Source organism: Protopterus annectens, chromosome 8.part0, assembly GCF_019279795.1.
Source record: "Protopterus annectens isolate FY-2018-M chromosome 8.part0, PAN1.0, whole genome shotgun sequence".
Taxonomy (NCBI): Eukaryota; Metazoa; Chordata; order Ceratodontiformes; family Protopteridae; genus Protopterus; species Protopterus annectens.
In genome coordinates, this window is record NC_056741.1 from 1,266,689,531 (window position 1) to 1,266,714,634 (window position 25,104).

Below are 25,104 nucleotides of genomic sequence, written 5' to 3' on the forward strand. Positions count from 1 at the left end.
CCCTGAACTACTAATGGACAGAGGCAGTTCTTAATGCTTTATCCCATGCATGGGTCCCCTCAAATTATTATGGTATGATCCCAGTTATTCTTATTAGGGGTAATACACAATTAACAGACATGGGATGGGTATGGCCAATCTACAACCAATTGGGATAAGTTATTTCAAGAACAAAAAGGGAATTGATTAGGCTTAAAATGGCCTACAAGGGCAGCTAGCCTAGTACTTATCCATGAACCTATGACAAAAGGGTCAATATCTTTCAAAGACATAATGCAATAGTTAACACTACCAATCACTGGAAATTAAAAAAAGAAACTAGCACAATTACAGCAAATCATGTCTTACCACTTGTGCTCATGGCCCTTACACCAAGCAATACAAATATTACAATAAACGCCACTTGGTACAATGAATTCAACAAACATCAGATACACTGCTGCATGTATCTAATGACTCATGACAGTGCAAACCAGAACCTCAGTTTCATTTACTGCCACGTAGAATACAGAAATCCATTATCTGGATGGGAATAACTTGTAGAATATAATGAAATCTACTCTATACTACACAGAAAAATTATGTCTGCTAATACTTTTTTAAATCAGGCTTTCATACACCATCTTATAATTTCTCTGCCACTGACAGACAAGCAAGACTTAAAATATATGTGCACTTCTCAAAAGGCAACATCTGATGTGTTTCACTGACTTTAGAGTAAGGTTATAAATGAGAATGATTACACACAGCATCTCAGAAGATGTAATGTGATCAATATTTTTGCAGGTATTTCCTAATTTTTATCCCCACCCCCAGCTTGAAAAGGATGATAAGAATGACAAGACTGGATTCACTTATACATGACATTAAAGTTGGAGTCATGCTGGAGGGATAGGTTCCTGACCCAGAGACTCCCCAGACTCTGGAATAGACTGCCCATGCATGTCAAGCAGAGTGCCTCTTTGGCCCTCTTCAAAAGGAACCTTGATGATTGGATGGGAGATAGGAAATTCACCCCGGGGATCACATCAGTCGCCCTGCTAGACAGGGGTCCAGGGAAGTAAATACTGTGGGAAGAAATAGCCAGACAATTGTTATGGGTAGGCTTGTATAGGCCCCTAGGGCCAATAGCCTAGTACCAAACCTATGAGTCAAGGGATGCAATGCTTGGTTTTCCTGCCTTTACTAATTTAGTCCTCTGCTGGTATGCCTACTGACTGAGGTCTGCACATCCTCCACGTGTAAACAGGTTTTTCCTTGGTGTTCTAGTTTCTTCCCACATCCAAAAGACAAACAGGTAATCCTCTAAACCCATATGTGTGCATGCCCCATGAGTGTGGGTGCATCCTACAATGGCTGCTGTCCTATTCAGAATTAGTTCACAGTTTTCTACCCAAAAAGTGCCACAATTGGCTCTAGCTCCCCTGCAACTCTGAACTGGATTATATGAAATAATAAAGAATGATTACTAAAGTGCTTAGAATGTAACAGCCAGCCCGTGGGGGCAGAAGCAAAGTGTCCTTCCTTACTGCCAATCAGAAAAGGAACATGGTATATCCTAATATATGAAACATTAACTCTACAAGAAGTGCAACTGAATTAATGTGAAAACATTTTCAATATTTAACTGCTAATTCACTAGATGGCTGAAATATTTAGCAATTTATTCAGACTACTCTTCCTCCTCTTCCCTTTTCACTTCTTAACTTTAAAAGGGGTATAGATATGTATCACTAGATGTCCTTCACTATCTATTCATTCTGCATGAATATTTTTCCAGATGAATATGCATTGTGAAAAATTGATGTAGTCCACTAAAAAGAAAACTGTACTGAACCAGTTAGTCAGTCATGTGCAGTACATCTTATTTACATTTTCTTGCTCTCTTTGCCTGCTTTCTGTCTATTATCAGTCCCCTCCCAGCTAAATATCCCATTTGTTCCCCATCACTTGGTCAACAGTCAAACGGAAGGGGCAATCATTCAGGCAGCCGTCAGGGGCTGTTAAAGGGCTTTTCTGTTTTATACCCTAGCTCTTCATGCTAAACGAGTGAAGCACAGAGTATGGGCATGCAACAGGCCAATGGCAGATGATGCCTCCTGACTTCTGCAAGTGATGGTCCAAGAAGCCCTGCTTCACCTCCCAAAGCATGAGCTATGTTTTTTTCAGTCAACACCAGGGAGACTGCACTTGGCAATGTACTCCCCTCAAGTGAGTGCAATCCTCTCCATCCCCTGGGAGAGGCATTTGGACCATTCCCTTTCACCTCTCCTACCTTCCCTGTCTGGATCCTCCAGTATCAGTGATGTTAAATGAACCCTGATCACCTGGGTCACAGCTGGGGCTCCTTCCTTACATGTCAAAATGCCAGGCTTACTGGAATATGAATGTTACCAATTTCTTTGAATACAATGGGTGAAAATGTAGTGAAAGGGTTGAAATTAACAAAAAATTTGGCAGTCTCTTGGTATTTTTTATTCATTTGTTTAGAAGGAAAAAAAAGCAAAACCATCCCTACAAAACTGCTGAGAGTGGAAGGCCTTTGTTGTTCTAAAAGTAACATCAATGAAAAAGCCAAAACAAGACCAGAGTGTCAGTGTAAAAAAAGGAAAAACCCCAAGTAAAGATAAAATTTATGTAAACAAACAAGTAATTCAGTATTAAGGATCATGTTGAAGGCTTCGCTATACAACCACTTTATCTATGCCTGTCAAAACAGTTAGATGGGCAGTAGGTTTTGGTATCTGATTGCTGTCCCTGTCTCAGAAGTGACTTATTTTCAGCCAACATTACTGCTTTTTAAATAATATGAGAATACTGATGATTAAATAATCAGAATTAAAGACTTGCTTATTTTATACTAAATTCTTATCTTCTGAGGTCTGTAACATCAAATCCTCAAAAATACGTCCCCCCTTTTGCCTCTGGTATGAATGATTCTTTCCTACCCTGCCAACGATAGAAACACTAAATCCTGACTGGTCTAAACAATTTTTCCAGTAAAATTAGTTTATTATGCACACTCACGTTAATCAAGTTCATCCGGTCTGTATATTTTAAAGATAATTAATTAAATGTGAATCATAGAGCATGGTCCCTTACCATCCCGAATCTGTATAACATTCAATTCTTCACTAGACACCCACTGATGGCAGCCAAGGTGGTAAAAGAAAATTTCCTCATCGTAACACTTCTCCTCCTGGTAGTGAATGTGAATATTTCCACCTATAAGGAATGTGAAACAATTAAACTCTTCTGTAAAAATCATGTGTAGGCACAGAAAAACAAAAAGATGATATCCTTAAATTTCTAATTCTGACAGTGAAGCTAATACATGTTAAAATGTTACAAATTTAATGTATTCATTATTAATTAGAGTATGTTAGCTGGGGAAATTAATTGGTTCAAGGACCTTTTCAGTCATTTTCCTGGACAAAATAGCAAGGACAGACAAAATATATGGTACACTCAGTACATAAACAAGATAAACACGTTAGCTAACAATATAAATACATTTTGCCTGTGGTCTATGGTGACAAAAGGGATACATCGGAGGATCTTGGGAGAAACTACTGAGTCATCTGAAGAATGACCTGTGGCCACTGGTGTGTCATCCACCAGCAGCTAAGGCACTTGACAATCTGAGGTGTATGCAAAGTTTCCCTAGCCATATTCTTTTTCTTAGGTACAGCAGTGGAAGAAACCAAAGGAATTTTCTCTTTTCATTTAAGTGAATCTACATTCCTGCAAAAAAAAGAAAGAAGTCTGTTCTACTGGTAAGTGCAACTGGAAGAGCATGTCAGAAGGTAAGTTGTAATTAAAGTGTTCATGCTATCAGAACTTACACTTCCCAAAATATATACTACAGTAAACTCTCAGTTAACTGGAACTCAAGCAACCAGCAAAATAAATATCGAAGAAATACAGAACAATTTTCATGTGTTGCCCTTTCTGTTTTCCCCCCACAGAAACTTACCTTACATTTTTAAGAGTTTTAGACTTTTAAAAAGTAAGACAGGAATAAATTCCATCTCTCCCCAACCAAGTCAAACCAAACTAATAGTAAAGGGTACAGTAATAGTCAGACCTATTTTAATAGCAACTCTCAAGCAACCAGAAACTACAGTTATCCAGCATCTACCAAGTCCCATGGGTGCCGGTTAATTGAGAGTTTACTGTAGTCCCAATAAAAGATAAAAGTAAAAACACCAATAGTACACTTTTGTCACAAAAAAATTCAAGAAGTACCTGCAAAAAATACAAAAACAGACTGTGGTCCTGTGAGAGTCTAAACAGCACAGTAAAAACAGCACACAAATGCTGGTATGCTTAGAAAGCCCCAGCATCAATCTTACACAAAAAGAAATGTGTGGAAGGAATTCCCTAATGAGGAATTATCTGCCAAGAAATTGGAAGAAATAGCCAAGCATCAATCATATTACATCCAGGAGAAGCACTCTCCAAGAAGGCAAGAAAGTACTGAAGGGTTTTGGCAGCTAGGCTATTTTCTCCCCTCAGAGCTCAAGCCACAGCAGTCTGGGCACATATATGGAAGGAAATACAGACTATGGAGGACTGGCCATCCGATATACAGCCAGGATTAACCAATATAGCTAATGATACTCCAGTAGTGATTTATGATGAACATTACTATGCATCAGAGAAATAAATTACTTCACTTCATCACTTACTAAAAGAACAGCGGTATCAGCATGGGACAGTAACACATCTATGTTTGGTGACAGGTGAACAGGTTTAAAGTTCCTGCGGCCTATGCAACTTTCCTATTCTGTCTCAATCCTTATGAATAGGTCAGTATCATCACCTGTTATTTTACCGCTCAAGCATTTTCCTTTGGAACAATGGAAAAGGGTTTCACTGGCAAAGTCTCTCTCTCTGTCTCTTTCTAGGCTTTGTTACTCTCAGAAGAATGAGAAACACTATCCTATTCTGCTTGTTGGCTCACTCTAAGTTTTCTTTTTTTTTTTTTTTTTTATTTCCTCCTTAATCAGTTTTGCCGTCAAAAAATGTCCATACTCCTCCAGAAAAAAATATTTTGAAGATAATTTGATACAACAGCTGGATTCTCATACCGGTCTCTTGACATTCCCTCATTGCGGAGATAAACATGCTTCTCTCCTGCCTGGTGTACAGTAAATCATTTCCATCAACTCTCGCTGTTCCCAATTTTTAATACTTTTCCATTCTGCCACAGTTTTTCACAGTAGCAATTCTTTCAACTGGTATGATTGCATCTTTAATATTGTAGGTTTTGGCTGCTTTCTCATGGCGAGATTTGAAGCATACACGCAACGTGCCATCTCCAGTTAACAAATCCTGGTGTAAAGCATCAGTCCAGTTGCTTATTTTTACTTTCATAAAATTAATGTAGTCTGTTCCTTCCAGTTTGTCATGTACATTACTAAACCTCAGGTTTTCTGTGCGTGTACTGTCTACTAACTGTACTATTTTTTTAAACAGCCCTTTTTGAGAAGTCTCATGCTCAGCCAGCCGTTTCTTCATTTCAGTCTCTGATGTTTGCACTTTTTTGTCACTTCATTTGACTAGCTAGTTAAAGCTTCTCCAGCCTCTTGTTGTTCTGATTTGATGTACGTTTACTTTATGCAATAACAAGAAATGGCTTTCAGATTTTATGTAACCAGTGTAATGGACTTAACTTTACAATGTACCAATCATACCTGCTTTTTTTGCTATCGTTACCTGTATTAATTTTTGTTTCGGTCTTTCCTGCAATGTAATATAAAAATTTTACTAACAATAATTGTACTAACAATTGAGCTTTTCTCCCCGGGCCTCTGCTGAAAAACGGCAACATGCCCAGTCGGATTTTCCCAGTAAACAAATGTAAAATAAATAAGATTCAGGAATCCCACATTCCCTCTCCCTGGGGAAAAAAAGCACACATTATCCCTCTACACAAAGTAGGAAATTCAACAGACATCACCAACTTTAGACCTATAGAACCTTATCCTCCCCTGCAAAACACTTGAAAAATGTATTCAGAAACAATGACTGAACTACCTCCTATAGGAAGAAGTCCCATCTCCCACACAACATGGCTCCTGTCCCTCCCAAAGTACCAACAATGCATTTCTAGCCTTTATAGATACCGTCAAAGCTAGAAATAATGTCAAACTAGTCCCCTCATTATTTTTAGACTCAGCTAAAGACTTGTTTGTCACAGCAAACTTTTGGTTCAAATGTCCTCACTAAGTCTACCTCTGTTTACCCTTCTTTGGTTTAAAAGCCACCTGTCCAGTAGGTACCAATCGTGAAACTGCACCCTACTTCTCTCCATACCTCCTAGTCACCACAAGGCTCTAGCTTTAGACCCCTCCTCTTTAACATTCTCAGCAACACCGTCCAAGCATTCACACAACAGGCCTCCCCAATACAATACACAGGTGACTGCATTCATACGCACATCAGGCAACCAGGCATATCTCTAAAAAAAATTACTCAGGAAGCTTTAACAGAAACTTAAACATGACTAACTCACAACTCGTGCTCAAACCCCCCCCCCCAAAAAAAAAGTACTTCCCTTCCCAAATCCCTCTTTCATAAGAAATAAATAAATAAAATCCTTTCTCTTAATATACAAGTCATTCCTCATATCAATTTTTTAGGGATGATAGTGGATGAACATGTTAAATTTGACATGCAAATGCAAAACTGCATTAAAAAACTCAGCAAAAACTAGGGATCACTTATAAAGCCAAATACTTTCTCACCAACGCTACTAAAACTACACCTGACACTACTTACCTCCTTCCCCTCACTACTGTATGGCTCACCCATCCTTTCTAACCTTGAGGCATTACAAAAAGCAAAACTTGAACAATGCTATAATAAACTGGCTAAATTTCCAGTAAATACACCTTTTAGGACCCACCACTATATAACCTAAAAAGTTTAGGTTTGTTAGAAATGCACCATCAACTAACACATGGCTTCTTACTACCTATAAAATTATCCAGCATTCATCTGCTTGTCCAACACCAAATACCATTCTATACAACTATGTTCCCATGTATCACTATGATCTAATCACCAAAACCTACTTTCTATACCCAAACCTATCAAATCTGCTGGGCCTGGGCTGTACTCATAAACCATGCTGCCAAGGCCTGGAACTCCTTACCTCTATCCATCAAGTCAATACCTTCACTACAGTCCTTTAAAACCATTCTGAAAGACTTTGTATCCAAAATCAGTCTCTGTTCTTGCTTAACCCCAAGATAAACCATATCCATAAATATAAACAAACATCTACCTACTCATAGTTTACACCTCCTTAGTCACCCTTCTTCACTCAACTCCTTAGTTCAATCGATTTTTCTCCCGACTATCTAAATATGCCAAAACCCTGTTTTTTTTTTCATCCTACTTCATATTGCAATTCCTGTTTGTATTATACTAACTTACTTTTAATTTCTCTAAACTGTCTTAAATTTATCCAAATATTAAATCATTGTCATACAAGTTAAATCTAGTCTTAACCAATGTATTCACATTATGTCTGATTTGGTACAATTATTTAAACTGTAGATGCTTTTGTATTATTTTTGAAGACTGTAAAATTACTGTCCTCTAATGTTTTTTTAATACTTTGGAGCTTTTCTCCCTGGGCCTCTGCTGAAATTGGGTACCTACCCAGTCGGACCTTCCCAGTAATCAAATGTAAACAAAATAAATGAAATAAACATATACAGAAAGAAGAGGTACCTCAGTTGCAGGGTTCAGATGGTATGCTTCCTTTCTGACTCAAAAAATGAAAGCAATGCTGGGTGAACTGCTGACCTATGAAGATTGTCTTTATAAACCATGGCGACAGCAATTCCACTGGAAAAGCATGCATCTCATAAGGAAATATACACATATATACAGCCTCCCACCAGTTGGATAAAGTACATATGAAACTCTACAAGGCAAGACACAGGATACAAGATACCACTCAGTTTCTTAATATTTTACAAGACACAGAATTGAATTGGTACATGTGTACCCTTGATGTTATAGCTTTATATACCAACATCCCACATTGGGTGGGCTCATGGCATTACAATATTGGTTACACAGTCCTGGTTTTAATACCTTTTTGGTATGTTTGGCAGAAAGTACAGTTGTGTACACTTACCATAAATGTAGATGTTAGAGTGTCTTCACTGTTGCAGTCATGACTGTAGGGTTCTCCCCTGTCGGCAGGCAGTCCTAGGTCGGCCAGAATCCCAAAGTCTGGGTCCGGCGTCGGCTGTTCAGCCATGCTCCCTGACATCAGAGCGCCAGGAGTACAAAGCTGACAGCCGACGCCATGTTCTCCAGTTTTTCTTGCCCCAGATGTCAGGAGTGCCAAAATGAGTAAGGCCCCATATCCTTTGCAAATACACCTCAGAAGAATGGTGAAAGAAGGAACCACACAAAAGTAAAAATAAGAGGGGACAGGAGGGAGGGAAACCCAGACTGCAACAGTGAAGACACTCGAACATCTACATTAAGTGTACACAACTGTACTATGTTCATCGTGTTTCACTGTTGCAGTCATGACTGTAGGGTAGAATCCCAAAGCAGAATGAAAGGGAGGTGGTCATAAAGAAGAAGGGGCGGCTAAAAGGCCCTGCAAGACTGCAGAAGCAAAGCCTGCCCTAGACTTAGAGTAGAGAGGTAGATTGTAGTGCTTTGAAAAGGTATGCACTGAACTCCAAGTTGCAGCTTCCAAAATGTCTTTGGTAGGAACTCCCCTGATGAAAGCAGCTGAAGTGGCAGCAGCTCTGGTGGAATGAGTCCGTATACTCCCTGGGATTTGTTTTCCATGGTGTGAATAACAAAATCTGATTCCATGAGCAATCCATTTAGAAATGGTCTGTTTTGAAATGGCTTTGCCTTGGGAACTTGAAGCATAAGAAACAAACAATTGCTCTGATTTTCTGATGTCCTTGGTTCTGTCCAGGTAAAAACGTAGTTGTCTGTGTACATCCAAGGAATGTAAGATCCTTTCCCCTTTATTTTGAGGAGTGGGGAAAAAAGTTGGTAAGTGAATAATTTGATTTAAAGCCACTTTAGAAACCACCTTAGGCATGAAAGTAGGATTAGTCCTTAAAGACACCCTGTCTTGATGAAAAATAATATAAGGTTCCACAGCCATAAGAGCTTGTAACTCTGAAACTCTCCTGGCAGAGGTCAGTGCTAACAGGATGGCTGTTTTCCAAGATAAAAACTTAATGTCAGAAGAGGCAGCAGGCTCAAAAGGAGGTAAGGTGAGCTTTTCCAGAACATAGTTGAGATCCCAAGCAGGAATGGGAGGAGATCTAGGAGGTCTTAAGTTCTTAGCTCCTCTGAGAAACTGTCTCATGAGCTGGTGGGAAAAGATTGGAGGATCTGTATTATAATGAGCGGAAATAGCAGAGGCATGTATCTTAATGGAAGAGAAAGATAGACCCTTATGTAAGAGATCTGTCAGGTAAAGTAAAATCAAAGGAATGTTAGGAAGAAGAGGATCAGAATCCTGAGCCTGCATCCAGGAGCAAAATCTTTTCCATTTTCCTGCATAAGATTTTCTAGTGCTAGGACGTCTGGCTTCTAAAATGACATCCATAACCTGCTTGGGCAGGAGAGAATGAATCAAAGACCCTGGATTAACCAGGCCACCAGGCTGAGAGTTCTGACATGGGAGTGTAGAACCTGACCCTGGTGCTGGGACAGAAGGTTCAGAGTCTGTGGTAAAACCCAAGGGGGCTCCAGACATAGGTTTTTCAGAGTTGGGTACCAAAACTGTCGAGGCCAATTTGGGGCCAGCAGTATTATCATCTTGGGCTTGTCCTGTTTGATCTTTAATAATACCCGTGGAAGAAGAGGAAGAGGCGGAAAGGCATATCCCGATAGGTTTCTCCAACTGAATGATAGTGCATCCACTTTCCAAGCTTGTTCGTGGAAAGTCCTGGTTTAAAAAATCTGTAGTTGATGATTGAGGTGGGATGCAAAGAGGTTTATGTGAGGACATCCCCAGACTGCTGTTATCATCCTGAATATTTCGGTGTCCAGCATCCACTCGTGTGGGTCCGAAAGGTTTCTGCTCAGACTGTCTGCCAGGAAGTTTTGCTTCCCTGGTAGAAACTGAGCTTGACGGTCCAGATTGCAAGCAAGAGCTGTGTTCCATAGATCCATGGCTAGTCTGTAAAGGGGGTAGGAATGAGATCCCCCTTGCTTGTTTATGTACCACATAACTGTGGTGCTGTCTGTCTGTATCAGTAGTTGTCCTGGTTGTAGAAGATTCCTGAAGGCCAATAGAGCTTTCTGAACGGCTAACATTTCCTTTAAATTGATACACAGGTGCTTTTGATCCTTTGTCCAAAGACCCTGCAGACAATTGCTCTGAAAATGGGCTCCCCATGCATAATCTGAGGCATCCGTGGTTAGTATCTGAGTGGCCGGAGGCAGACAGAAGGGTTTTCCTTTGTTTAGAGTACATGCCTTGGACCACCAAAGGAATTCCTTTTGAAGACAAGGCAGGACGGAGATCAGTATGTCTAAACTGTGGCAATGCTGAGACCATACACTTTTTAGGTACCACTGTATTTTCCTCATATGTAGTCTCGCATATGGTACGAGAAGGATGCAGGAGGCCATGTAACCCAAAGCCTGCAGGAATCTCCTTGCAGATAGCTGAGTTAAAGTTGCCAAGGTTTTGAAAGTTGAAGCCAGCTGTTAACTGTTTTTCGTGCGTCAGAAATGCCATCTGGGTTGTTGTGTTTAGAGAAGCGCCCAGAAAAATTATCTGTTGTGAGGGTGTCAAATTTGACTTTTTTATGTTTACAGTGAATCCCAGAAATTTGAGAAGATTCTGAACAAACTGTAGATGCTGGAGTAAGACCTCCTTGCTCTCTGCCTGAATAAGACAGTCGTCCAGATAAGGGTAAATTTGAATTCCCTTGAGTCTGCAATAAGCTACTACTGGAGCCAGGCATTTGGTGAAGACCCTGCGCGCAGTAGACAATCCAAAGGGCAGCGCAGAGAATTGAAAGTGCCTCGATCTGGCCTTGAACCTGAGGTATTTTCTGCGTTCCTGCCTGATGGGAATGTGTAAATATGCCTCCTTTAAATCCAAAGTTACCATCCATGCATTTTTGGTCAGCATTGGAAGTAGCTGCTGTAGAGTTAGCATCTTGAATTTTGGTATCTCTAGAAAGGTGTTCAAGACTGACAGATCCAGAATGGGTCTCCATGAATTTTGCTTCCTGGGGACTAGAAAGAGCCTTGAGTAAAAGCCTTGTCCCATCTCTGAAAGTGGAACTAGTTCTATGGCTTTCATAGCCAAAAGAGCTTCCACCTGGTTTAAGGCCTCTGTCCATTGATGTTTTGGAAGATCTGGCCATCCGCTTGGCCTTGGTAGGGTATGAAAATGGAATTTGTAACCTCTTGAAACCACATCCAGAACCCACTTGTCTTGGGTTATATGAGTCCAATTTAGGTGAAAAAGAGAAAGTTTTCCTCCGAGAGGGGCTTCCAGGCAAGAAGTTCCTGCAGCCCAAGAGAGGGAGTCATTGAGTCTGTTTCCTATGAGTTTGCAACCTGTCCTCTCCTCCCCTAGGGGTGGAAGCAGTCCACTGTCTTGGTCTATAAGAGGCTTGTGTTTGAGGCCTTCCTCGTGAGCATCTGTATCTACCCCTCTGAGGCCTGTCTGAAGTGGGAAAGGACCAATTTTTTGTAGGCCAAATCCTACTAAATCTGGGTGGCAGTACTTGTAAGAAATCTTTAACTGTTTGCATGGATTTTGCCTTGTCCTCCATCTTTTTAATCACCTCTTCAGCTTTAGATCCAAACAAAACATTATGCTGAACAGGAGCATCCAATAATTTAGCTTTTACTTGATCTGGCAAATTTTGTTCCTTTAACCATGCATGCCTTCTAATTACTGTGCCCGAGGCAGCAGCCCTACAAGAAGCCTCCAAGGCATCAAATCCACAGTGTAAACCATGCTTCCCAACTTGTTCAGTGGCATGCATTAAGTCATGTAATTCCTTATCATCTGCACACGCGGAAATGGAAGTTAGCTTCTGTTTTAAAACAGACAGGAGAAATTGCTGGTATTTCAGCATATGAAACTGACAGTTTAAAGCCCTAATAGATAAAGTAGCAGAAGTGTACACTTTTTTGCCCCATCTATCTAAAGATCTGGAATCCTTCTCAGTGAGAATGGGTTTTTTAGCAGAAGTGGCCTTAACTCTCTTAGGACCCTGAGAAATAGTTTCAGGGTCAGCAGTAGGATTCTTGTATAAAAACTGGTGGGAATCAGGAACCCTGTAATATCTATCAGGCTTAACAGGAGCAGGAGGAAAGGAGTCAGGGGTTAAGTTAGCCTCCGAAAAAGCATCATCCACAATATCCAAAATAGGAGGAATAGCCAGGGGTCTATGTTGGGGAAGAAGAAGAAAATCCCTTAGTCTTTTCTTAGATTCCGAATACTCCTGTCCTTCCCAGTGGAAATGTTCCCTCATTTCATGCAAAGTTTCCCCAAAAGAGAAATCCTCAGGGGGAGAAGGTGAAGGTATGGACTCCTCAGCATCAGAATCCTCATAAGGAGGGAAAGAATATTCCTGGTCAGAAGAAGAAACTGAAGAAACAGAAGCCTGATCAGAGGAATCATAATAAACTTCCTGCCTTGGCCTTTTATCTGGAGGGGGACGTGAACCCCTGATCATAGTAAGTAAGTCCTCCGCCATCTTAAGTAACTGTTTCTGTGATTTGGGAGCCGGATCAGAAGAGGCCTGTGTTGCAGTCTTTGATTTAGTAGGAGTCTTTGCCTTTGTCTTTGGCTTTGCCTTTATTAGAAGCTGAGTAGGCCTGAAAACCCCTTCGGAAGCCGGTACCTGCACAGCGACTCCGGACCCATCCGAAGGAGCATTGTCCGAAGGTCCTGCAGCAGAAATATTCAAAGGCCTAGTTGGCTCCTCGTGGGAGTCCGTTTCGGCCATCGGTTCCGAAATGGCCGATGACTGGGGCTGCAAAATCGCCTCACTGACGACGGCCGAACCTGAAGCTGGCTCTACTTGAACGATATCATCAGATTTGGACCTCGGAGGCCCGTCTTTGTCCTTGCGTCGTTTGTGAACTCTGGTAGCCAGAACCGTATCCGACGACATTTTGTAATTAAAACGCCTACCGAAGTAATGAAATGCAAAATCGTACCTTCGTTTAATTGTACGTTGATTGAATCTAGCACAAAACCGACAACTAGCTACGTCGTGGTCAGGGCCTAAGCAAGGAATACAGTAAGAATGAAAATCCTTATGAGGTATTTGCTTCCCACATGAAATACAATTATTAACTTTTTCTGACATCGGACTGGAGCAAGAAAAAAGTTTCCCCAACGGGGTACTTAGCTTAGAGTAGGAGAAGAAAGTCTTCGGACTGAAGTTTGTTCAGAAAAGATTGTCAGGAGTCAGCCGACCGGCACTTGCGAACTGCTATCACCGCACGGCAAGAAAGACTGAGGAACATGGCGTCGGCTGTCAGCTTTGTACTCCTGGCGCTTTGATGTCAGGGAGCATGGCTGAACAGCCGACGCCAGACCCAGACTTTGGGATTCTGGCCGACCTAGGACTGCCTGCCGGCAGGGGAGAACACTACAGTCATGACTGCAACAGTGAAACACGATGAACATCATGTTTTAACGAAAATTTTTTTTTACAGCTCAAAGGTACTGCTACAGGAACTTCTTTTGCTCCCATTTATGCTGACTTATGGGATATCTGGAGGAGCAACTGACGTATGACAGTCAATTTATATTTGATGTTATGGACATTTGGCATAGAAATTTAGATGATTGTTAGATGGTTTGAAAATCTGATTTGGTTTATTTGCAGGACTTTGCTCAATATTTAAATAACAAGTGGGGATTACAGTTTAGTATTAATTATGATCTTAACCAAATAACCTTTTTGGATGCATTGGTCAAATAAGATTCTGATGGGACTTTACAAACGTCTATTTTTCAGAAGGAATTTCACTGCAATTCAATGTTAGATGTATGCAGTTGTCATCCTCCACATATCATTAAAAAATCCCCAAGTCACAATTCCTGAGAATCAAAAGGATATGTTCTTCTCCAACTGATTTAGAACATTATGCTCATGATTTGGGTCAATATTCTCAGGTTAAGGGATATAACACGCAAGTTGTTAAATAGGCTTATTTATCTACTAATTTTAAGTAAGAGATCAGCGAAGCTCCCCACTTTATTTTGTGTTTGGATTTTTTTTTTTTTGCAGAGCAGCAATTTTTTCCCTGGGGGAAAAAATCGCTGTTCCATGTGTTCGGGATTGAGTGCTTTCGATTTTAAGGGGTCGATTAAAGAGCGTTCACTTTCAATCTTCGAAGTTATAATATAGAATTGAATATTGGCAATAAGTTAAATCATTACAAAAAACTGATGCAAGATGATTCATCTGGTCAACAAAGAACAGTTGATGGCACATGGTTGATTGGGTGTTTTCCTCGTGGACACTGTTCTGCTTGTAAGGTAGTTATGAAAACTAAATAGTTCTCTTCTGCCAATACTGTTCATGTTTTTGTCATTAGGTGTTTTATTTCTTCTTCAAAATGAGTAATTTATCTGGCTATTTGGGGATGTTTGGCATCTTATGTGGGAAAAACATTAAGACAACTTAAAACACATTTTTGAATACCGTGGTAATATTAAAATTGCAAATGCTCCAAATACTCTATATAAACATGTTATTAAACATCCTACTGCTTGTTGTTGATTTACAGCTAGTGACAGGATTTGTCATCATAGTGTCAACAAACTGGGTTGGCAACAAATATTAACCAGAAGGGGACGGGTTTGAATTGTGAAGCTGGATGCTTTGTTTTCTCCAGGTTTAAATGAATTATTATGATTGAGTGATTGGTAGTTTAAGGAGGCAGGTTTACCTCTATGGGATACTTTTTATAGCACTGCTATTTAGAAGTCATAATGTATTAGCACTGACGAAGGCCGAGACCGAAACTGGTTTCCTCTTTTACTTCCAGTGTATTCAATAAACATTTATTGCATTTTTAGCCGAATGGAGTGCTGACCACTCTTGGTATTGGAACAAGCAGATCCCTGACCATTCCCCTTGGGACAACAAGCAAACTAACACAAGCCTTTCAACCCCCACCCCCGATGACTACTCCTGTGGCACATCTATGAATCATACTTGGTCATCTGGATCACAGTCATGGCTTCATCCTTTAAACCACAGAGAGAGGCAATGCTCTTTGGTTTCCAGGATGCTGATTCTATTTTAGATTTGTAACTCATGGAATCTCAAAGCAAATTTCATACCAGTCTAGCTTTACCCAATTACAAAACAAAATCACCAAAGAGATGCACGAAGGGTGCCCCCCACTGACATTGTGCACCTAACAGCCACCTGCTGATGGTGAAATTTTAAGGCTTTGTGATGGACCCAAGTTGAAGATGTGGACAGGAAATAGTGTGTAGAGGTCAAGCCTGGTAGCGGAGGGAAATTTTTAGAAAAAAGTCAGTAACTGGGGGGGGGGGGGGGGTATCAGAGCTGGAAAACAAGACAGGCCAGTTCTGCAGAGTACAGGACTAAAGCCCTGACTGCAACCCAAACAATCTAATACCAATTAGCATGCTAGCTGACGAAGCATGAGTAAGAAAAGGTTGAGTGAGCATCCAATACTCAGTGAACCAACATGTGAGGAGGCGGTATGATCCTCTGTGAAACCGACACTGATCAGAGGAAGAGGTTTACAACATGCACCACTACAAAAAATCTGAAATGTATGCTCAACACTACCAAGCAAGGTAGCTTTCACTGGTGCAGATACAAAAGTACACAGGCACAGGGGCAAGACACCGTAGACCCTCATCCTGATGAAGGCATACATCAGCTGCAGTTACAACATAAATGCCTTGAGTTGTGCATCATGGATACCATGGATTTTAGGAAAAGGGGCTGCTAGGCTATTCCAAGCCTGGGCAACAATACGAGTTCTGCCTTAAACATTAAAAGCCAAAATCTGGGAAGATGTGAAGCAAGACCCTGAACCTACTGAGATTAGAGTATTCATTATCCAGAAGTCCTGATGAAGGAAATCCAAGGCAAATGGAAGCAAGTGCTGTATAGTGAGACCAAAAACAAGAAAAATTCAGCACAAGTAGCACAATGAAGTGCAGCACACAGGCTTATTCAGAGTCAGCACACCATGAAGATGAAAGCATAAATGCTTACATCCACAAGTATGTTTTCGTCTAACGCAAACTTCTTCAGATGCACGAATGGTATGCTAACTCTGAATAAACCTGTGTGCTGCACTTCATTGGGCTACTTGTGCTGAATTTTTCTTGTTCCTGATGAAGGAAAGATACAGTAGAAGGACCATTTTCTGTATCTACTTAAACACCCCCCAATCCTATAAAACAGACACAAATGGGTGAAAGATTAGTGGGGTGGGGGAATGATGGTCGGGTATGGATGGGAAAAGCACTTAGGAAAGAAACAAATTGCTTGCTCTCACCAAATACCATTATTGTTGTCTCAGTCAAGGGTGAATGAAGTTTTGTTTCCAATAAGACCAGGTGCAGCTACAAACAAACAAAATCAAAGCTCTGATAAAAATCAAATGCATGCACTTTGGCAAGAGGAAGCAAATGACAACAATATGGGAGGCCAGACATGAAAGTGGAAGAAAATACAGGGTTACAAACTGAAACAAAGGGAAGTGGCGAGGTCCAATAGAACAGAAAACTGCACATCAAGGACAGAGTATCTAGAGATGTTGAAAATTATCTACTGGTTACCATAATACCACCACTGAAATTGATAAACATATAAAATACTTTGGCATCTGACTATTACTCTAGCAAAGACCAGTGAAGAGTCTAAAGTTAAATCCCTGCTCTACAGATGCCATAATACTCCAAAAATCCTTTACAAAGCTAGGTAGAGCAGCCATTGGTCAAGAAATTCTCTTAGGGGATGCTCCTTTACCATCACTGGCTCCACCTCAGTCTAAAATACTCTGAAAACGTCAAACACCACCTGACCGCATCTGTCATTTCATTGTGAGTGGAAGCAGAAAGCAATGTCATTACAGTGAAACACAACAGGCAGAACGGGCCTACCATACTTGGAATCACTCTTCCCACTGGCACACTCAATTATAAAGCCCTTATTATGGAAAGGTGCAAGGCCCAATCTATCATTGTAAAACAATTCTCCTGGTCTCTTAGATGTTGTGATGGCTCTGCTCCCACCCTTATTAACCCAGTCAACTATGTGATTTGTTCCGACATGGAGTTCTCATATTTAGATCCCTTCAGCTGAACCCCCATCCTAGCATCCCATGTCTTCTCTCTATTCCTCCTGTGTTCTCTAAACATCTGCAATTCTATCTACAACATCAATCTGAACACAAATGCAATAGCATCAGAACCTAAATGCCATACTCTTCACCTCTCAAACTGTCCCTCTACCTCATTACTCCTATGATATTCACCTTTACAGGATACTGTCTGAGCGTGCTACCATGAACTGTATAAGCTGTATGTAATCAGTTTTAAGTAAGTGCCTTGTACCAGTCTCTGTATAAATCACTCTGTTCTTTATAACCTCCTTCATTATGGCTCCTTACTGATAGTTTCACTTCAAACATTTCATTACTGAGCAGTGCTAATAATATCAGCATAGCATATTCATGCATCTTTACAATTATGTTATGCTAGCTGTTGTACTACTGTATTTTAATACATTGGTAATACACTACCCAACTACCACATCATTCAGTACTAATTTTACTATCTGTACTTTCATTTTATTACACTACTTTAATTTTATGCAACCAGGTTGCTATAAAATTGAGCCTCAGTGATCCAGTTCACCTAACTTCAAAAACTGAAAAATAAAATAAACAAAAAACAAACCAAAACAGTGTGTACAAGGACTGAAGTATTAGGAAAGATTTGCAGTCTTATACAATGTAATGCAAAAACGACAGAAGTAGGATACATACATTTGAGAGGTGGAGTTTGCTTAATTTCTTCATGAGGAACTCCGTCTGGGACATAATCAAATTTGATTAAAGGCCTTAGGACTAAAGCTCCATAACAAAATCACTATAAAACAGAATAATACAAGAATATGACTACATAATATGCAAAATTGGGAAAAAGGGGTTGTGGATGGATGGCTACACAAAAGTACCAAGTGAAATCAGTCCTTGGAACAGACAATTAACTTATTAATGAAACTTAAGCCAAATGACAAACAAGAGCAGAATACTTTATAAACATTTTAAGCAAGTTACACCATGTGACCAAGAAGTAACCAAGTCACAGTAAGACACCAAGTATGCTTCAAATGATGCAACTATGGATCCAACTACAGGAAGAATTGATTACACAGGGCATTCTGACAGATGAATGTGAAAGGAATCTTACAAAGTGACAGTGGAAAATCTGTGAACTATGAAATAACTATCACAGAAAACATGGTTTCCCTAAAATGATGTTCAGGTTTTTGCAAGACATGCGCCAAAAAGAAGGCTGCAAATGGGAATACATTATACCACTCAAGCAGGGCTTAACTGCAGGGCATTTATTCAGGAGATGAAAAATGGAGTTGTTTAATTTCAAATGCAGCATGTTCATGCATTGTCTGAGTTCACGCCAGCCTAAAGATTTCAAGGAGACAATCAATCAGCCTAAAACGGATGTCCTGCAGCAAACCTAGCTATTCTATCATTATACTCAAAGGAAGACAGCTGGAAGTAAACATTAGCAGGGATGCAGGCAGCATACTGAAGACCTGCAAGTAGGAAAGCTCCTGCTACAACGATTCTTACAAAATCAGACAAATTGTTTATCTCTGTTATTACCAAGCTCTTCATGAACTTTCAAGGTTACTGATCTATGCAGATTAAACTTTGTGTGTTGGTTAAGAATCAAACAAAGAAGCTTACAGCAGGGAGGAGGGCTGATTAAGTTTAATTCTATTGGCTGCCAATAAAAATAATTACTAACACATAGAAATCAAGAAGCCGCGGTGGTGCAGCGGTAGCATTGTCACCTCACAGCAAGAGGTTCTCCCATTCAATTCTCGGCAGAAGGCGCTCCAGCTGAGGTTCTCCCGTTCAATTCTCGGCTGGAGCGCCTTCTGTGTGGAGTCTGCATGTCCTCCCCGCGGTAGAGTGGCATTCAAAAGACATGCGTGAATGGGCGTGCTTTCACTGAAGGTTGGGTCTCGGGCTGGCACCTTGGCACCGTAAAAATCAACTGCCAATCATTAGCGGACCAGAGTTCCACTGTGGCGACCCCTAGCCGGGAAAAGCAAAAGAAGAAAAACAACAACTAACACATAGAAATCAAAATCTATACCAACTATATTTGAAGTACTGAATACTATAAGAGATAAAAGAACTGAAGTAGGATACTTAGAAAAGGGAAGGAGGAATGAGGTTTAACAGAAGGCAAGAAATGAGCAATTAATGTAATGCTGGCCTGAATGTCAGTTGTTATAAAGAAAGAAAACATACATGTAATGTATAATGCATGTAAATTAAAAAAATGTTAATATTATTTGTTCTCTTTTCTATTAATGTATTGTATCTACGCCTTAAGTGATAATTTAATAAAGGTGTTAAAAAAAGAAAGAAAAAGAAATGACAGGTCACAAGTAATCCAATGTCCAGAAAGTTGATCTCTAACCATTACAAAATTGTGATGAAACAAAATAAAAATGAATTTCTCAGTGTAATACATCCTATTTCAAGGCATCATGCACTCAACAGTACTATACGACATGATATAAAGTATCCCATCTCTCCCTTAGTATTATGTCATTCTACATCACACAGTTTCACTTCCAAAGGACCAGCAGACCATTTCTTAGTTACAAATGTAAGTTGACAACATTATCAGAATCACCTGCTATTCTACTTCCATGTCAAAAAGCAGACCAATAAACCACGACCAGAATTATACTCCTAATTTTAACAGATTAAACCTGCAAACAGAGCAATTCCAATTACTAGCAAGGCAAGTTAAAATAATACACAACTACTAGAGCTTTCGATTTTATCAGGGTGTCAGATGGCAGGCCTTCACACTCAGCAGTTTTAAAACCCAATGCAGACTCTATTGATGTCTTATTTTCTTCTATCAGCACATAAGACATTTATTTATGTTAACCCAGAGCAGAACACAGACCCAAGATGGTATATTACAGGTTCAGCCTGACAAAGAAAAATTACAACTCAAAAGACATGTAGTGTGCATTTATGGTTAAAGAATGCATACATAACAGTACAGAAGACATTACTAACTTCCTGCAATATGCAGAATTCAATAAACATAATATGCTTATAAACTGAGTACAATGTATGCACATTATAAGGCCATGCAACAACTGGAACGTCCACTGAGGTTCATCACAAAGAATACAGGGCGTAAACGACATGCTCTATGCTGATTAACTCAAAGCACTATCTCTATACTTTGTTTTCTACAGAATGCTGAAAGGCAATCATTCCTAGCCAACAAGGCATCCCTGGATCCCACTCTGATGGACCTTTTGCAATTTCGCAAAATGGACATCATCCCAATTGCAAAATCTAGAGTTTTAAACTTTGCTTGTGACAAATAGGATGCATTGGAGGGACAGGTATGTACAGCACAGAATTCCTCTTTTCCGGAATGGGCTTCCCATCGACATGAAGCACATCTCCTCCCTAAACCCATTCAAGAGAAACCTTGACCACTAGATGAGAAATTGGAAATACACCCCAGGACTACCCCCTATGTACCCAATGGACAGAGGCAGCTGGAAAATCTTGCCCTAGCTTACACATACCCCTTAAAATAACCTCTAAGCACATATACTTACAGGATACAATTAGGATGCTTGGACAGTCTTATAAATGCCCCAGTGGTCGTTAGCCTAGTATACACCCATGAACCTATGAACAAATAACTAGGATATATACCATCTCTATGTTTAAAGATAGCAGTATGGAATTCTTGGCCAAAACAGCTCAATTGAAAGTAAGAGAGTCAATCCTGATATCCAATGTACACAAAAATCAATTAACATTAGAGTAGCATAATGCTGTAAACAAGTATGCTTTAAAAAAACACACCTGTGTATTAAACAAGCATACGCATACAAAATAAAATCATACCCAGCCTATTTACCAAGCCCATATAAAGTCTATTAAACTGTAGTAACCTGGTAAACTCATTCACTAGTAGGGACATTTTACCCTACTTTCTAATCAAAATTAATTTAACATCTACTTGAATCCTACAATTATTAAAAAAGAAGTTATGTATTCACTATAATGTTCCATCTGAGTAGGTAACTTAATTTGTCAGCAACCTGTGGGTATCGGATCCGACCTCAGATCCGAGCCGGCAGCTTTCCAAGATAAAAGATCCAAGCTCTCAGCTCCTCCCCTTACCCATAATACCTTGCTACCTCCCCCAGTCCTCAGATCGAGTTTGCCATATTATCTACAAACAACAGTCAAACATACTCGAAAGAGAAATGCTAACCTGATGCATGACAGAAGGAAAAACATTCCATCATGAATATGACCACGAAACAGGCTAGGGGGAAGGAGGGGGGGGTCGGTTGCTGACAAATGAAGTTACCTACTCAGATGGAACGTTATGGTGAGTGCATAACTTCTTTATCTGAAGTAGTTAACTTCATTTGATCAGCAACCTGTGGGACAGAGTCCCCAGCTACCAAAAACCTAGGAGGTCCTCAAGGAAGGATATTCCGGAGCACTGCGGAGCCAAAGGCTGCCCTACCTCTGGATATCAGATCCAGCTTGTAATGAGAAATGAAAGTATGAGAAGAGGCCCAAGTAGCCGCTGAGCAAATGTCATCTAAGGGAACCCTTGACCAAAATGCTGCAGAGGTAGCCATAGAACGGACAGAGTGAGCATGAACCCTCAAGGGTTCTGGCCTACTGGAAGCTGTATACGCATGTAAGATGCAGTGGGATATCCATCTAGCTATGGTAACTTTCGTAATAGGCTTGCCTAAGGACGGCTTAGCGAAAGACATGAAAAGCTGCTCCGATTTGCGAGAAGCAGCTGTCCTGTGCAAATAAAATCGCAATTGTCTATGCACATCCAACAAGTGCAGTCTGTATTCCCCTTTGTTCTGAAAGTTGGGGAAGAAAACAGGCAAATTGATGGTTTGACTGATGCTGGTCACGGAGGCTACCTTAGGCAAGAATGAAGGATTAGTCCTGAGAGAAACTCTGTCCTTATGGAAGACCAGGTACGGGGGTTTTGTACAAAGGGCTTGAAGTTCAGATACTCTTCTAGCCAAAGTAATTGCAACCAGAAAGGCAGTTTTCCAAGATAAGAATTTTAAATCGACGGAAACTGCAGATTCAAAGGGCGGACCAGTTAGCGCCTGAAGAGCTAAAGTTAAGTCCCATGGGGGAACCACATTCTTGACCGGAGGTCTTAACAGGAAGGTGCCTTTCAAAAAGGTCTTGCATATCTTAGCAGAACCTAAGGTACCAAGGTTGTCCCCGATGTGGAAATGAGAAATCACAACCATCTGAACCTTAACAGTGGAAGCACTGGCCCCCTTGGTGAAAAATTTGGGACAGAAATTCAAGAACTGTTGGAATGGGAGCTGTAAAAGGGTCCAAATCCCTATGTTTGGCCCAGATGGAAAAACGCTTCCATTTACTCCTGTAGATCTTCCTGGTACAAGGTTTATGCGCCGCTACCAGAACAGATTTTACGGAAGATGAGATACCGGGAGTCCTAGCCATTAGTGGAACTGGATCAACCAAGCTGTGAGCTTCAGGTTGTCCAGGTTCGGAGTTTGCAATCCCGAAGGATGAGAGATCAGATCCGGAATGGGATCTAAGACCCAAGGAGGAGCTATGATGTGAGACCGCAGGTACAGGAACCAGATCTGGCGAGGCCAGAATGGGGCTTTGAGGATTATTTTGTTCCACAACCGATGAGCTTTCTGTAGAAATTTCGTCATTAGCGGAAGAGGAGGATAAGCATAAAGAAGACCGGGCGGCCAAGCATGAACCTGAGCATCTCTGGGACTCTTCCCCCGGTGGGGGAATTAGAGCAAAAAACTTGCTGCATTTTGCATTTGAAGGAGACGCGAAGAGATCGCAGCAAGGCTGACCCCATCTGAGGAAGATCTGTTTCGCTACTAAGGGGTTTAGAGACCACTCGTATGGTGTGAGGATAGAACGACTCAGCTTGTCCGCTAGGATGTTGGACCGACCCGGAATGTGTGTTGCTATCAGAAAGTGGTTGGTGGCAATCGCCCATTCCCAAACTCTCATAGCCTCTCGACAAAGAGGGTAAGACCTGGTTCCTCCCTGTTTGTTGATGTACCAGACTACCGCCATGTTGTCTCTGTCTGAATTGCAATAGTCCCCGGAGGAAGAAGGTCTTGAAGGGCTTGCAACGCTAAAAGCACCGCCCTCATCTCCAGAACACTGATATGCAGAACGGTCTCTACAGGGGTCCACTTGCCTTGGACGGTTCTGCCTATTCAATGCCCCCCCCCCACCCAAGGCGAGAAGAGTCCGTGGTCAGCGTGGTTTGGAGTTGAGGCATTACGAATGGTCTGCCTGCCAGGAGCTCTCGGGAATGGAGTCACCAAAGAGGGGAGTTTCTGCAAACCCTGCTAAGGGGAATCGGTGAATCCAATGGGTGAAGGAGGGGGGGGACCATTGGACCTGAAGGGTCCACTGAAGGACTCTCTCCTCTTGCTTGGTTACACATGAAAGGCTGATGGCTGCCGCCATGGATCCTAGGGCTCTCAGGACTAATTCTGCAGGTGGGGCTGGGGACTGTAGAAGCGCTATTATGTGGAGTGACAAGGTGGTAACCTGTCCGTTGTCAGAAAGGCCCTGGACTGAAGCATGTTTATCCTGGCCCCTATGAAATCCAGAACTTGAACAGGATGAAGAGAACTTCCTGAAATTTATGGTAATGCCTAGATGATGGGCCAAGAGTAAAGAATAATTCCTGGCAGAACAGAGTAGATGCCTGGTGGGGGTGGTGAGGAGCCAGTCGTCTAGGTACGGGAAGACCTGAATTCCCTGAAGTCTCAGGTGGGCTGCCACAACTGCCATGACATTGGTGAACACCCTGGGGGTGTGGTGAGGCTGAACGGAAGAACTCTGAACTGATAAAGACTGGCCCCTAGCCGAAAGCGGAGAAACCTTCTGGATCGTCTGTCCATGAGAATGTGGCAGTACGCATCCTTGAGGTCTATGGAGCACATCCAGTCATTCTCCTGCAGGAGGGGGAGAATAGATTGTAGAGTGACCATCCGGAATTTCTCTTTGGCAATGAACAGGTTCAAAGTAGACAGGTCTAGAATTGGCCTCAAGTCCCCAGTTTTTTTTGGCACCAAAAAGAACCTGGAGTAATTGCCCAACCCGGACTGCTCTGGGGGGACGTGCTGGATGGCCCTTTTTTCTAGTAACTTCTGTATTTCTGAAGCTGCAGCCTCCCTCTAATTGGGTGGAACATCGGGGAGGCGCTTCGTTAGCGGAGGAAGATTCAGGAAGGGGATAGAGTAACCTCTGGATATTATTCGGAGCACCCAGCGATCTGTAGTAATGGACTCCCAACTTGCTAGATGCTCCGAAAAATGCCCCCCCCCGACTGCCTCCAGAGAGGGACAGTTGGGCAACCCCTCAGGGCTGCAGCGCGGGTCGGTCGGAGAAGGGTTCTCTCGACCCAAAATTCTTCGCCCCCCCCTTTGCCTCTGGGCTGGCGTCCACCTTGTCCTCCTCTGCCTCTGAAGGACGAAGGGTCCGGAGCGGGACGGGACTGCTGAGACTTCTGGAACCACATCTTCTTTTGTCCTCTCTGTTTGTCCTCTCTGGTTCCTTGAGAAGGACCTTTGAGGAGCGGAGAAGCAGATTCCGACGGCAGAAAGCGTCTTCCCATCCTTCTCGCTCTGGAGTAGCGTGTCACGGACGGTTTTGCCGAATACCGTAGAGCCGTCAAAGGGAGTGTTCGCGAAGGACGCCTTGAAGGGTTCCGCAAAGTCACAAAGACGGAGC

General features: G+C 41.5%; 1 protein-coding gene across 1 annotated transcript in view; it reads right to left on the reverse strand.

Moving 5' to 3' along the window:
* Positions 1 to 25,104, reverse strand: part of MEGF8 (multiple EGF like domains 8) — a 1,779,602-nt gene that overhangs the window by 1,642,868 nt on the left and 111,630 nt on the right. The window contains exon 7 of the mRNA XM_044079419.1: positions 3,103 to 3,225. Within this exon, the coding sequence (XP_043935354.1) occupies positions 3,103 to 3,225 (123 nt within the window). The remainder of the gene's footprint in view (positions 1 to 3,102; positions 3,226 to 25,104) is intronic.